The sequence below is a fragment of the Nanorana parkeri genome, unplaced genomic scaffold (genome assembly GCF_000935625.1).
Source record: "Nanorana parkeri isolate BGI_ZX_2015 unplaced genomic scaffold, ASM93562v1 scaffold340, whole genome shotgun sequence".
Taxonomy (NCBI): Eukaryota; Metazoa; Chordata; class Amphibia; order Anura; family Dicroglossidae; genus Nanorana; species Nanorana parkeri.
In genome coordinates, this window is record NW_017306608.1 from 860,542 (window position 1) to 874,207 (window position 13,666).

Sequence of the window (13,666 nt, forward strand, 5' to 3'; positions counted from 1 at the left end):
ACATTATCCTTCTATTAAAACACTTAAACAAACAAGGAGCTGTAGCTCCTCAAATCATCTCTGAATTGGTGCTGACACTGCCCTTTCTTCTATAGGGCGGCTACTTTTGTTCCCCATGGTCCCTGTGTGTGATGTAAAGTAGCTACTGCTCCAATCGCACTCCCATGATGGACTACAATCTCACGTTTAGTTTATTCATTTGTATCGAAGTTATAGTTCATCACGGGAGCAAGCTTGGAGCTGTGGCTACTTTACAACACAATAAGTACTATCCTTGTCGCACTCCTTACCGATATGTCCCAGGCTTTAGCATTGACGATGCTTTAGCATTGACGATGCTAAAGCCTGATGAAGGGACCCTGTGCTGTCCCGAAAGCTCTTGTTTGGTCATATGACAAAAAACTTCAATAATTGCAGCTTTTGCTATCTTAAAAGGACTGGTGTGCTGGTGACATTTCTACAATTTTACTTTACAACACAAACACAGGGACCATGGGGAACAAAAGTAGCCCCCCTCCAGCAGAAGGAAGGACAGTGCCAGATGGAAGGGGGGGGCAGGCAGGTGCTCTAAGCAACCTGTGATGCTCTGTCTGGCGTCCCTTCCAGCTCACTGATATCACTGGTTGCCAGCAGCTGAGCATGACACTCTGGCTGCCACCCTGCCCAGCTCCTGGCAACCAGTGACTTAATTTAGCCTGGCGGGACACCGGACAGAACTGAAGCCAGAGGTAACGTTCACCCCACTCCCTGGGAATGGGCATCGGCAGCGCCCCCCCCGTAATTTGCACCACCACCCTCCATCGGCTTCATGCGGCAAAAAGTATAGGGGCACCCCTGAATATAAAGTAAATGTTATTTAAGTTTGCGTGCAAAATGTAAGTACACAGTCGGGTGATTACATTTACCATTCTTGCTCCTTTGCTGCCTTGGAATTTCCAGGTACTTTCAGGTATGATGTAACACAAATCACTCCCCTCTGCTGTAAAGCAGTACATAATGCCTGAGCTGTCGGTTGCTAGGCCTAAGTGCTGTTACATGGGAATTGGGAGAAGCTTGCTGAGAATCTATGTCAGCATGTTCTGGTGGCAGATCACGGGAGCGTAGGGAAAGTAGGCATAATCACCTTATGGTGCCTGCTCTAGTCAGTGCAAGTTTACATCTTTTTATACCTTTACCTGTCTCTATTTACATTATTTCCACTCCTGTTTTGGGGCTTGTTCACACCACAATCCCTGTGTTCAGTGTACGTTTTCGCATGCACGTGTACAAGTATTTGGAATGTGTTGCTGTGCATTTTTTCCCCTTCACTACAAAAATCTTTATTTTTCGAGGAGTATGCTAACATGTCCACTGAGATCACTTCCTTTTTCTTCCTCTGACTTCTCCAATGTTTAGTGTGTGGGATCAGAATCAAGATTCTTCTGTGGACAGTGCTAAGGATATCTGCTCTTTTTCGCATAGTCCCTTTAATAACAGCTCTTTGGGCCATAGAGTTCAGTGTGCTCCTGTACCATGCTTATAAAAGCATCAACATCCACCCAAGATCTGTCTGCCATCGCCTTATATATATGCAATCCTGTACAGTACTGCACAGATCTACAAAACAGGCCACTGCACACAAGTTTCCTAAACCAGGAAGTGAAATGGGGAGTATGGAACCCAATTAGAAAATATTTTTTTTCTTCACTCTTGTTAATGCGTCTTATGCATATAAAAAAAATAATGCATGCTGGTATACTTTTTTGTATGCATTATTGATTTTTTTAAAACTATTTTTCTGTGCATGCTTTCGGAATGTATTCAAAAAAGGAATCTTTTCGCATCTGGTGTGGACGATCCCTTACTTTGACATTTACTATGTAACCAGTCCTCCTCCCTGAATTTTTGTACAAGTCATTCTGAATAGAGAAAGCTGATTGGATGACCAGTGAAACGTCGTCAAGAAAAATACAGCAAGTCCAGTTGCCTTGACTTATTTTTTACAGATTTACTATGTAGTGTATCTCAAAATCAAAGGCTCCTATCTATAAAAGGTTAAAGTCAATATATCACAATTTTGTTTGGTGGCCAACATAGATTCTGACACTTTTAACTGCTGTAAAACTATTTTTACTAAATCTAATTTGTTTTGCAGTCCTTTTTATTTTTTTTCAGCAATTAGAAATCACAGCTTTCTATATCAAACTGACAAAAGCTAGTAAAATGTTGCTGCAAAATCCAACACAGAGAAAAAAGTAACAGATATTACAGATATTTAAAAGTAAAACATATTTGCATATGTTTATAAATAAACCCCTAAGTCTGTAAAGTCTGTAAAAGGTCGTGGCTCGATGTGCCTACCACATGTGCGTCCTGACATTTTAATCTTTCCTTTTCTGGACATGTATAAGCTTTATAATGCTCTGCAGTTACGTGGTGTGGGTACCTGCCAAATTCATAAAGCATCAACACATGTGATCATTTGTTAGGTCTTGTTATTGGAGGAGATGACATACAGGCACCTAGTGGTCAGCCTGCTTAACTTAAAGCAGTTGTAATGCAGTCCCAGCAAATACTATACTGTTATAACATCAGCATTGTAATATGAATACATACTAGAGTTGTTTTTGATAATGCAATTAAAGCTTACTTTAAAAATCCCTTTTATGTAGTGAGCGCTGCGCTGCCTTCTGTCTGCCCATCACTTTCATCAACTTCAACAAGTGTGCATCATACATTGCTTCCAGCAAGCAGTGATAATTTTACATTGATCAGACGTTGAGTTGTTCAGAAGGTAGGTTCTGTGAGGGTTGTAACACAAGGACGTGCATATTCACAGGGCTGAGCGAAATTGTGTCACTGAATTGAGGAAGTACATACTATGAGCATCATCAATAAGTAAGTGTACAAACTTCTAGATTGATATGTTTATTAGGAATGGGTTAGAACTTATGGAAATTCAGTATACAAATGCAAATGTTTTTAGTTTTTGACCATAGATACCCTTGAACCTACCATTAAATGCAATGTTGTTATTGAACACTTAACCAGCAGGCATACCTGTGCCGGTTATTTTAAAGGAGAACTATGGGGTCAGTGTTTTTCCCCATAGTTCTCATTAGGGTAACGGGAGGACACAAACTAGCATCCTCCCGTTAGCCTAAGCTCAGTATACCGTGAGCTACAAATGGTGTTCACATCTAGAGAGCAGGTACTACAGGGGGTAAGATGAAATGTATCCATTTCAAATGACTAGATACTTCAAGGTTATTGTGGATTTGGGTGTTTTAAATATAATTGTAGTAGCCTCTTTTATGATCTCATTAAAAGAGGTGTGTGGAAAAACAGTATTTTTTGTTTGCAGTAGGTCCATACATGTTACTGTTGGTTTTTCCATTAGGTAGAGCTTCACTTTTCTATGTTATGATATGCTCCATGTTTTCTTTGTGTCAGTGTTTCTTACACTGTAGTATTCAGATGTGTCCCCTGCACTCCTTACAGCGATTGGACCCGAACAGCCATGGTGCTTGCAGTGATAGTCATCCATAGTCACTATGTTGCCCTGATAAAGGGACCCTGCGTGGCCCCAAAACGTTGCCTATATGATGTTTGTAACGTTTCACTTCAATAAATAAGCACTAGGATTGAATGCGACTACTTGAGTGCTGGTGATCTTCATCTTCTAAAAGGGTTTCTTACCCTTCCTCTTCCGGTCGGCTGTGCATGGCTGTTTTGCAGTATGTTTGGCACTGTTGTTCCTCTTTGGTGCCCTCCATTGACCAAACCCATCAACATCATCATTCTGCAACTACTAACAACTCTTGCCAAATCCTGTCTCAGAGCGATGATGCAAACACCAGTTCACTATATTACCTTCAGCTTGTCCATTCAGTCTCCACCCTTGTGTGTGTTCAGATATACCAAGTGATGTGCTGTTGTTCTTGTTCTCCGTGTATGACCCTTAACTATGGCTGACTGATCTCCTGGTTCCTGACTCCGGCTTTTGCTTAAGTTCATTCTGCTCTCCCTGACCTGGGCCGGATGACTACCCTTTTGGCATCTGAACTCGGGCTTGGCATTGACTAGGTCCTGGACTTCCTCTATTGTTTTGTTTATTGTTTCTCTCAATAAACTCTTTTTATTTTTATGTTGCACTTACGTTTCTGTCTGGTTTCTTGGTTGGGCTATGCTTCATGTTTTAGATACCAGATACTTCTGTTTACATATCAACATTATTAACAGGATATTGTTCTGTGATTGCATTGTTGGCTCATTCATTGGCACAGAGTACCTGTAATTGCATGGTGTCCACAGCTAGTGCACTCATCGCCCATTCTCATTCGGTTGCTAATTAACCCACATCAACATAGATAACCACAACATTTTCTGCTTATCAAATGTGTAAAGGTGGCCACACACATACTTATATGATCATTTAATCAATCATTCCATGCCACTAAAATGTTCAAATTTAAGAGGAATTGTAAAACCTCATTCAGTTAACGATTCAGCTGATTTAGTGAGCTTTCGATCAAGGTGATTGACTGTGGTGGAATATGATTGATCATTTCTGATTGTTTGGGCAAAAGTTTGCTTGTGTAACAAACAACCTATTGTAATACAGATCAATTAAATTATTGTTTTATAATAAAGCATTTCTGGTAGATCATATTTTCAATTGATATTGTATCTGTTGCAGGGTTCAATATTTTAATTGAAGATGAATTGCATGTTTGCAGTTACTTGTATCTAAATTGATCACAAATCCCTACATGTATGGCCACCTTAAGGACAGCAATCAATCCATCCCACAATGGTTGGTAAAAAAACTTCATCCTCATATCCCTTAGTTCTGAGCAGCAGCTGTAGGTTGACAAGTCTAGGGTTGTATATGGTTAAAAAAAATCCTTCCCCAATGTGAACAGAAGACAGTTCAGCTCAGCCTTACACAGCCATGTTTCCTTCAGTGGTTGTTAGGGGTTCCTGGAGCAGTAGAAGATTGACTTTCATCTTGACAGTAACTGTATTGTTCTGGCAGCTGATGTTACACGCCAAAGCCAGTGGCATGGGACCAGTGGAACCTTTCAAATAAGTAACTACTGACACCAGTGATCTTTTCGTCTGTCTGTAAGAATGGCATCCTTTTCACTTACCATAAATGTAAAGAGGTGCCTCTTTTACTGACCACTGTTCTATGGGTTGCCTTCTCCCATGAGCACCAATGTAAGGAAGCCCTTTTTCACTGACCATTAATTTAAAGAGGCCCTTCTTTAGTGACCCTTCTCCACTGAGCATCAGAGTAGAGTGGCCCTTCTCCACTGACCAACTGTGTAAATGGGCCCTTCTACACTGACTTTCAATGTAAGGGGCCTTTCTCCACTGACCATCACTGCGATTGGGCCCTTCTCTTCTGACCACTGCTGCAAGAGAGCACTTTTCTAATGACCACCAATATAAGGTGGACATTCTACATTGATCCTCAGTGTAAGTGGGCCCTTCTTCACTGACTATCAATGTAAGCAGTATTTTACCACTGACCATCAGTGCAATAAGGCCCTTCCCTACTGATCACTATTGCAAGAAAGCACTTTTTTACTAACCACCAGTGGACCTTCTACACTGATCACCAATGTAAAGGGGACCTACTCCACTGACCACCAAAGTAAGAGGACAATACAATGTCTGTGTTTCTTTTCTAGACATTATTTGTATTTGCTTTACTTTAATTGCATGTGTTTTACTGAAAATAATGTTGCCATAAAAAACAGGAGGGTGTTAAAAATAATCTGCTTTGGGTGTCAATTACTCTAGGTGCACCCCATTCTTTGTATATGGTAAATCATGTTCAACAGAATCAATTTTTTTATTTGTTTAGGTGGGAGGCAATCAACTCTAGTTCAGAATGCAAACCTCAGCTTGGTCAGTGCATGGAAGAATCCTGGTCGGGTTACTGCACTTTTCTTCAAGAATTATCCCTATTTAAACAACAAAATCCAGGCAAAGTATGTTATCCAGCATTGTATGTTCAGAGACTATGAAGGTTGTGAGGGTTAAACTTGAGTATGTTAATTGCAGATGGTGGGAATGATTTAATAAAGGATTAGGGAATGTCCTACTAGCAAAGTGATGGTTAGTGAATAAAATCCTCTTTGAATACCCAATTAAGTGTGAGGGAAATTAGGAAAACAGGATGTTTTATAGCACATGATGGGTATTCAAAATGAACATTCACACTACTCCTGTAGTAAACCAACACCACTGTGTTTTCTAGTAAACCTGTGTACATCTGCACCATAAAGATTCTTAAAACTCTGTTCTTCACATTAATATAACTGAGTTAATTTTAAACTGTGGTAGTCTGGCTTTAGATGGGCATGTAGGTATGAGATAGTAAGCTATCCACTTATCCACGCTTGTCTTTAGAAAGCTAGAACTGCTTCCAGTCTTCCTGCAGTTGGTGCAAAGTTGAGGCAAATATGTGCTCAGAAGTTTATTTTTATTTGTAGAAAAAAGACCCATCAGTGGTTGGTCACATTCTTAAATGTCTTTGTGTGCAGTTGCAATTACTCCTGATACAGTATCAGACTTGCTTGCTACCCTCTATAAAACTCATACACACTTTAGGCCCCATTCACACACGAATCGGCCTGCACATGCTCAGTGCTGCGTGCGGGGCCGCACCAAGCAGCTGCCGGGAAGGACAGGTGCTGTGTGTGATTAGTACGCAGCCCCCGTCCTTCTCTATGGGGCTACGCGGCTGTACGCCCCCTACTCTCACCTCAATTGCAGGTCCATTGGGGTGCGGGTTTTCTGGCTGGGACGCATACAGGATCCATTCCGGCAGCGTATGAATACGTTCACCCGCACCCCTACGAACCGGCAATTGAGGTGAGCGTAGGGGGGCGTACGGCCGCGTAGCCCCATAGAGAAGGACGGGGACTGCGTACTAATCACACGCAGCACCTGTCCTTCCCGGCAGCTGCTTGGTACGGCCCCGCACGCAGCACGGAGCTGTACGGGCAGGCCGATTCGTCTCTGAATGGGGCCCACAAGCGATGCTGGAATCTGTCACATTGTTTGGTATTATCATGGCATGGTGGACACACCTAAAGTGGAACTGAAGCCAAAACGTTTTTGTTGTTTGTGGATAGAGTAAGGGAGGGTTATAACTCCTGTCAGCTTCTTTTTTTCCATTTGTGTCCCATTGAGGAGATTTCCCTTAACTTCCTGTCTGGTAGCTACATCAGAAGTGAGAGGAAATTCCTGGTGATCTGCAAGGTCACCAGAACTAGTGTCCTGATTGGAAGATTTCACATTTATTCTTGTTCTGATGCCAACCCAGAATTTGAGATTTTATGTTACTTTCACTTTCAGTGATAACCATCACCAGGAGAAATAGAGGGGTTAATCTCACTTACAGGGACACAGAGACAGCATTAAAACATGACAGGTGTTCTAATCCCTAACCACTCTTTCCAAAACTAAAAAAAGAGTGTTGGCTTCAGTTGTACTTTTAGCTGGACCCAAATGTCACAAGCAGACTGTACAATTTACTGCAAGTGCCTAGGTAACTTGATATAAATGAAATGGATTACCTATGTAGGCCCTTGTACTACATAGTTGTAGGCTAATGTAATGAGTGTGTATCTTACATTACAGAACAGAATATTGTGTATTTTTGCTATACAAGTGTATGTTTAGATTCTCTTCCAGGTTCATCTAAATCAGTGGTTCCCAACCTGTGTAACTCTGGACCCACATTTGTCATCATTAAGTCGCGGCCCAAGTAACACCGCACCCGAATGCATGGCATTATAATATTGCGCATTCCGGTGCGGGTGTTCGAACTGTGGGCAGGAGGTGCATTTCAGGTGCCATTCAAATAAAAGGCAACGCAACGCAGCTCGCACACCAGAAAGTGTGGTAGGCGTGATTGCGTAATACAGGACTGTACAATTAATACACTGTACAAGTGTGAACGGGCCCCCAAAAACACGTACAGACACAAACAACCACAGACACAATCTCACACACTCATTCAAACACATACATACACACACTCCAAAAAATGTTTACGTTTCTTTCTTTTTTAAGATCCACCCAGTCTCACTACTTTACGAGAACTGGAGTGGATCCTCAGCTTGAGGTCCAGTGTGGACTGCTGTGCTGTGATGGAGCTCCATCCATATGTGCATTGCTTGTACAGCTCCCCTGTGTGCCCTGTAGAGGTGCCGAGAGCCAGAATGTCATGCCACTCTGGTCCAGGCACCTCTACAGGGCACGTGAGGGAGCTGTAAGCAATATAGGTTTAAAAAAAGCTCCCTCACAGCAATGCTCCCAGCCCGCCCCACCTCAAGATGACACTTGGCGCCCGGCAGTATATTATGAATGACTGATCGGCGCGAGAACTGACAGTGCTGTGCTAGGGGGAGGCTGAGGAGTCTCTCATCTAGCATAGTGAAAGGCACAAGGTGACCCACTGAACATGGGATTGCGAAACAATTTGGGTCGCGACCCACCAGTTAAGTTAAGTGCAGTAGAATTTTTGCAACACTTACTGCAGCATTCTAATTGGATGTGAGTGGCTTAGCATTTCTCTCTATAAAATCAGTTAACTTCTATAATGTGATGTAAGTCATTAAATACCCTGTTTCCCCGATAAATAAGACCTAACCTGAAAGTAAGACCTAGCCCTATTTTTCAAGATTCCTGTAATATAAGACCTACCCTGAAAATAAGACCTAGTTTAGTGTAGCATGTGAGGGGGAACTTGATGAGCAGGAGAGATGGTATCAGCCTGCAGGGACATACTGTATTAAGGGGATGACAGGGGACTCCCTCCGGCCAGCACAGTGACAGGGAGCACTCCAGTGGCATACTTCACCAACTGCTGTCCCCCTGAAGGCACTGCTTAATGTAATGGTACTGGACTGTAATGTGTACCGGTAAATGGTACCGTACTTTACCACGCTGTCCACTGTCTGATGTCCCCACTGCTGCACCGCTGGTACCACTGTCCCTGATGGCAAAGGAAGCCGGCGCTGTAGAAAGCAAGGCTGTGGCGACGGAGGGAGCCGAGTCGCATTAGCCGATACTTCCTCTATAGCGCCAGTTACTGTGACAGGCGGAGTGACACCAGATAACTTTAGATTGTTGTACATTTTGTTGCACATTGAAAAAAAAAAGAAGACATCCCCTGAAAATAAGACCTAGTGTGTTTTTTGGAGGCAAAAAAAATATAAGACAGTGTCTTATTTTCGGGGAAACACGGTAGCAAAGGGTGGTCGAAGTTTTCTAGCTGACGTTATGCAAATTCCATATGGTAGGTATTATACACTGCATGCATGATTTTACTGAAGAATGCATTATGAAGTAACTGCCAAAGCTGCATGGCAGGTCCTTTTTAAAGATGTTCAATAGACAAGTATATTGCGTCATGCCACTTATGTAAGATTAAAAGTATACATGGGTCAATGATTTCTTATTTCCTGTCCAATGCTTTTAATAACACATTTTATAACACTGGCAGAGGATAACATTGTGTCTAGTTTAGCTTAACTACAATAGAATGATGAAGAAACATGTTGGCATGTGGTCATATTTGACTTATTTGATCATTTGCAAGATTTAAACTTTTATTAGCACAATCCATCCCAGTGTAATTAGTACCATAGTGTAAAGCATGCTCTGTCACATTTCACACATTCCAACAAGTAATTTAAACCCTCCCGCAGATATTTATGGTGTGTCATAAAGTGCGCTAGCACATGTACTGTACATCAATTGAACTTGGACAAAGTTTTTTTTCTGCTAGTCAGTGTAATCACCACCAAGATTTGTTGTATGCCAGTACTGTTGCGTGGCATAGTAAGGGTACAGTACTTTAAAGTAGGGTTGCACAGATACCAAGTACAGTACTCGGTACAAGTACGAGTACATGTACCGGTACTTTTGAGCTCCAAGACTACACTAGAGAAAAATAAAAAAATTAGGAGGCAGCTGTCATTTGTAAGGAGCACACGGAGCTCCTGGGATTTGTACATCTCTGTTTTAATGTACGATTTTGTTTTTATAAATATAAATAAAGGGATGCACAGATACCAGTTTTGCGAGTACGAGTACTGGTACTTGCCGAGTACTTACAAGTACGAGTACTGATACATTTTTGTTTATTGTCATGTGACAGTTTTTCTAAAACAATACAGAATAATGATTTCAGGACAGTGGTGGAGTGCCAGAGCCAGGTCCCAACTGCAACCGCTGCAACCCTGGTAGTTCTCATGAAAATGCCAAGTATCTGCACTGGTACTCAAAAAGTATCTGTGCATTCCTACTTTAAAGCCTATCTCCATGTATAACAACAACATAAAAACCTCCCCTTTCAGTGGGGCTGCCTCCAACACTGCAAGGGTAAATGCTGGTTTAGGTCTAGGGTACCTGGAAAAAGGACTTTTACATACTCTATCCCTACTGATCCCCTTCAAGCTACAGGACCAGCACCTGTAACCTCTTGTAAAATTGTATATCATTACTAACGTATTTATTTCCTATAATCCTCAGCTTCATCTAGTGGTCACAATACAGTTTTTCCACATGTACTCTGCTCTGTATGAATATACCTATTTAAGATCATTGGGCCAGGAGGGAAAATACCTTAAGAACATTCCATTTTGACACATTCTCCCCACAACAGATGATAAACTTGTGCCGACAAAAGGACAAATGGACAAATAAGCTATGCAGTTTTTTTTTTCTATTAATATACCCCAATTATTTAGTTTGCAAGCAGTATGACACAGATACACTTTAGTACATGAAATACACAAACGTTGCTGCATAAAAAATTAACGTGGTTTGTTGACAGTTCTTTATTTAAGGACATTGACATTAATGTCAAGGACAGATGTGGATGCAGACATAGGTTTGTCTTAGGAGTTGACCAAATAGACTCCTTTCATACAAGAAATTACAATTGCCAGTATATATAAAATGTCAGCATTTTTGTAATATTGTGTTCCCTGACATAAAAATATAGTCAGGTGACTGTCATAAAATGCAGCTCTACTGTGGCACAACTACAAGGCATTTAAAATGAGAAATGATATTACAATACAGATTTGTACCACTGGTAAAGGTACTGTGCTAGAAAGAAATGCATTTGAATTTAGTCTTTCAATTAGTTTGATGTGGCAGAAACTAGGGATTACACTATAAGACTATGCGTGGTCTGAGTGATCAGTTCCCATGATGGAAGAGAAATAAGACTAATAATGTGGCAGACAAGTAAAGTAAAAGGCAACATGTTTGACAGTCAAACAAGACAGACTGTGCACAATAGTCTTTGTTGCTCTCCAGTGAAGTGATGGCGAAGAGTAATAATATCATACCCTTGGAAGGCATGTGCTTCATTACACTCATTGAACTAGACCATGGATGCACTTTAAATGGCAGTATATGAGATGATGTCACCTTGGCTGGTTGTCCATATGAAGGTGGCCCATTTTTATCTTGGTGACTTGTGCTGACTTAACAGACATTTAGTTTTGTTTTGTCTTTTATCCATGTTGTAAAAACTAACAAGCCTATAGATATCTGTATATCCACAGTACCAGTTATGCTTTCTTTTTGCAGTTTTGCCTTCTGGCATGCAGTGTGTGTTCATTTCTCGTTATATTGGGAAGCTACATTCCAGGAATTGTCCTCACCTATGTAATATGTAAGTACTTTCATTTAGCATCATATATTCAAATTGTTTGAAAATGTCTGTCTTTTCAGATACTTTGTTTACCAACCTATACTAAAAAGGGGGCAGCTGGGACCTGATGGATTTCTGTGTAACATTATCAACTTCCCTTTTGGAAACAACTTATATATGAGGCAAACTTGTAGCAATGGGCTATATTTTATATACATGCAGTTGATTGTTCCATTACTGACTTCAATCATCTTAATTTCCTACTAAAACACTATTCACCATACAATGGAATGGGCTACCTCCTGGCAAACCTGCACCCAATTCATCCTTTGCCATTCATGCTCCAAGATGGAGGATCTCATAGATTAGAGTTAGGACCGCACTAGACAGAGGGGCCTCAATGAGGCATTGTGGCTTCCACATATTTTACAACTTAAACCTCTGTTTTTAACCCTAGTATGTAGACAGTGAATTTTTTTGCAGGATGGCTGGCTGGTGAGTGTGCTGGGAAACTTTTTTTTTTCACCATGCCGCCTGACACCTTTACACCATATAGGATCCTGTGACAAACAAACATGAACCAGATCTTCATTTCATGTTTTCATATTTCAATATAGGGTTAGATAGTATGTGAAGCTTCTTATTCATTCAGATCATTTTATAGCTAGTGATATTCACACTTATAGTAACTGGACCTGTTCTGTAATGTTGAAGAGGTATTGCTGCTCCAAAGAGCTTCTTTAGCTCTAATCAGTGTCAGAAACATACCAATATGCTCTTGCATTCATGGCCATACTAGTAACTCACCTTAAATCCCCACTCTGGAAAAATACTCACCTTATTGCTTGTTCAGTCCTCTGAGGTTGCTTGCTTGTCGACTGGTCCCAGTTCTCTAATGTCATGATGTACAATACAGAACCAGTAGTCCTGCATTATATGTGAGGAGGGAGAGGGCCTTACCCACATCCTTGGATGTCAGAGAGCAGAGAAGAGCTCCAGCTGACGGTAGAAGGAAGAATAAGGTGAGTATTTTTACTTATTCCTGTCCCCTTAGACAATATGAGCAATTAACCCATGCAGTGCTCTCCATAGAAAGTAATTGCGATTCAATGTAAAACAGTGGAATTATTTGGCCGCACAGGCTGGTGACTGTTAGAAATAGAACAATTACAAATGTGCTGGATTATAACATTTGTCCAATGATATATAGGACAAATGTTAGAATAGTCACTTTTCCAATTGAAGAACAGATATTGGTGAACAATGGTAAATGTTTTTCACCTGGCCACTGTACTTTATGAACAGGGTCACTGTACAGGGATTGTGAATCCTTTCTACTGTAAATATGCCCCTACAGTATGTGAAAAGCCTTCTTATATTGTACTACAATGTTCCTCTTGAAGCATTTGGAATGATGCCAGAATAAGTGGCAGGTCTTCAGCGCCAATAATTATTTTTAACTTTTCTTTTGGCCCAATGACTTGTTTGCGTTTCTGGAACTCTAGATGGATTATAACATTTATGTGTTATGATTGATACACTGAATAGCACATTTATAAATGCAGTAAACTTGGATGTTCACCAACACAAATGGGTAAAATGTCATTCTGAGTTTCTTTCATTTTGTTTTCAATACAGTATTGTGTGCCTTCTTGTGTCCATTGTTAAAATGCAATGAAATTGGACAAAAAGCATACAGCAAGCTGAAGCCAGTTCTGCAGAAGCTGGATTTTGGGTTGCAGTCCTTTATCAGCCAGTGGATGAAAGCCAGGTCTAGTAAGTGTTTCTGTTGGATCTCAATACATAACCTCAGATTACTCTGTCTGCATTATACTGTACTGAACAGAAGAGTAGAGGCAGCCTCTATTGTCTGCTCACTGCTATTTATAGAGAAAGTACTCCTCTCTAGCGCTGGCAACTTTAGATATAGCCTCCCCTTATATGTCTTCATTATCAACAGAGGATCTCCCATTTTTACAAAAAGATTGTAAT

The 13,666-nt window shown here is 40.9% G+C and overlaps 1 protein-coding gene across 3 annotated transcripts in view; it reads left to right on the forward strand.

Annotated features, from left to right (window-relative positions):
• Positions 1–13,666, forward strand: part of FAM134B (family with sequence similarity 134 member B) — a 79,938-nt gene that overhangs the window by 54,321 nt on the left and 11,951 nt on the right. For all 3 annotated transcript variants that reach the window (XR_001941351.1, XM_018558455.1, XM_018558456.1), the window contains 3 exons: positions 5,855–5,981; positions 11,611–11,695; positions 13,313–13,450. Coding sequence is in view for 2 of the 3 variants with exons in the window: in XM_018558455.1 (XP_018413957.1) it covers positions 5,855–5,981; positions 11,611–11,695; positions 13,313–13,450 (350 nt within the window). In the remaining variant the exon portion in view is untranslated. The remainder of the gene's footprint in view (positions 1–5,854; positions 5,982–11,610; positions 11,696–13,312; positions 13,451–13,666) is intronic.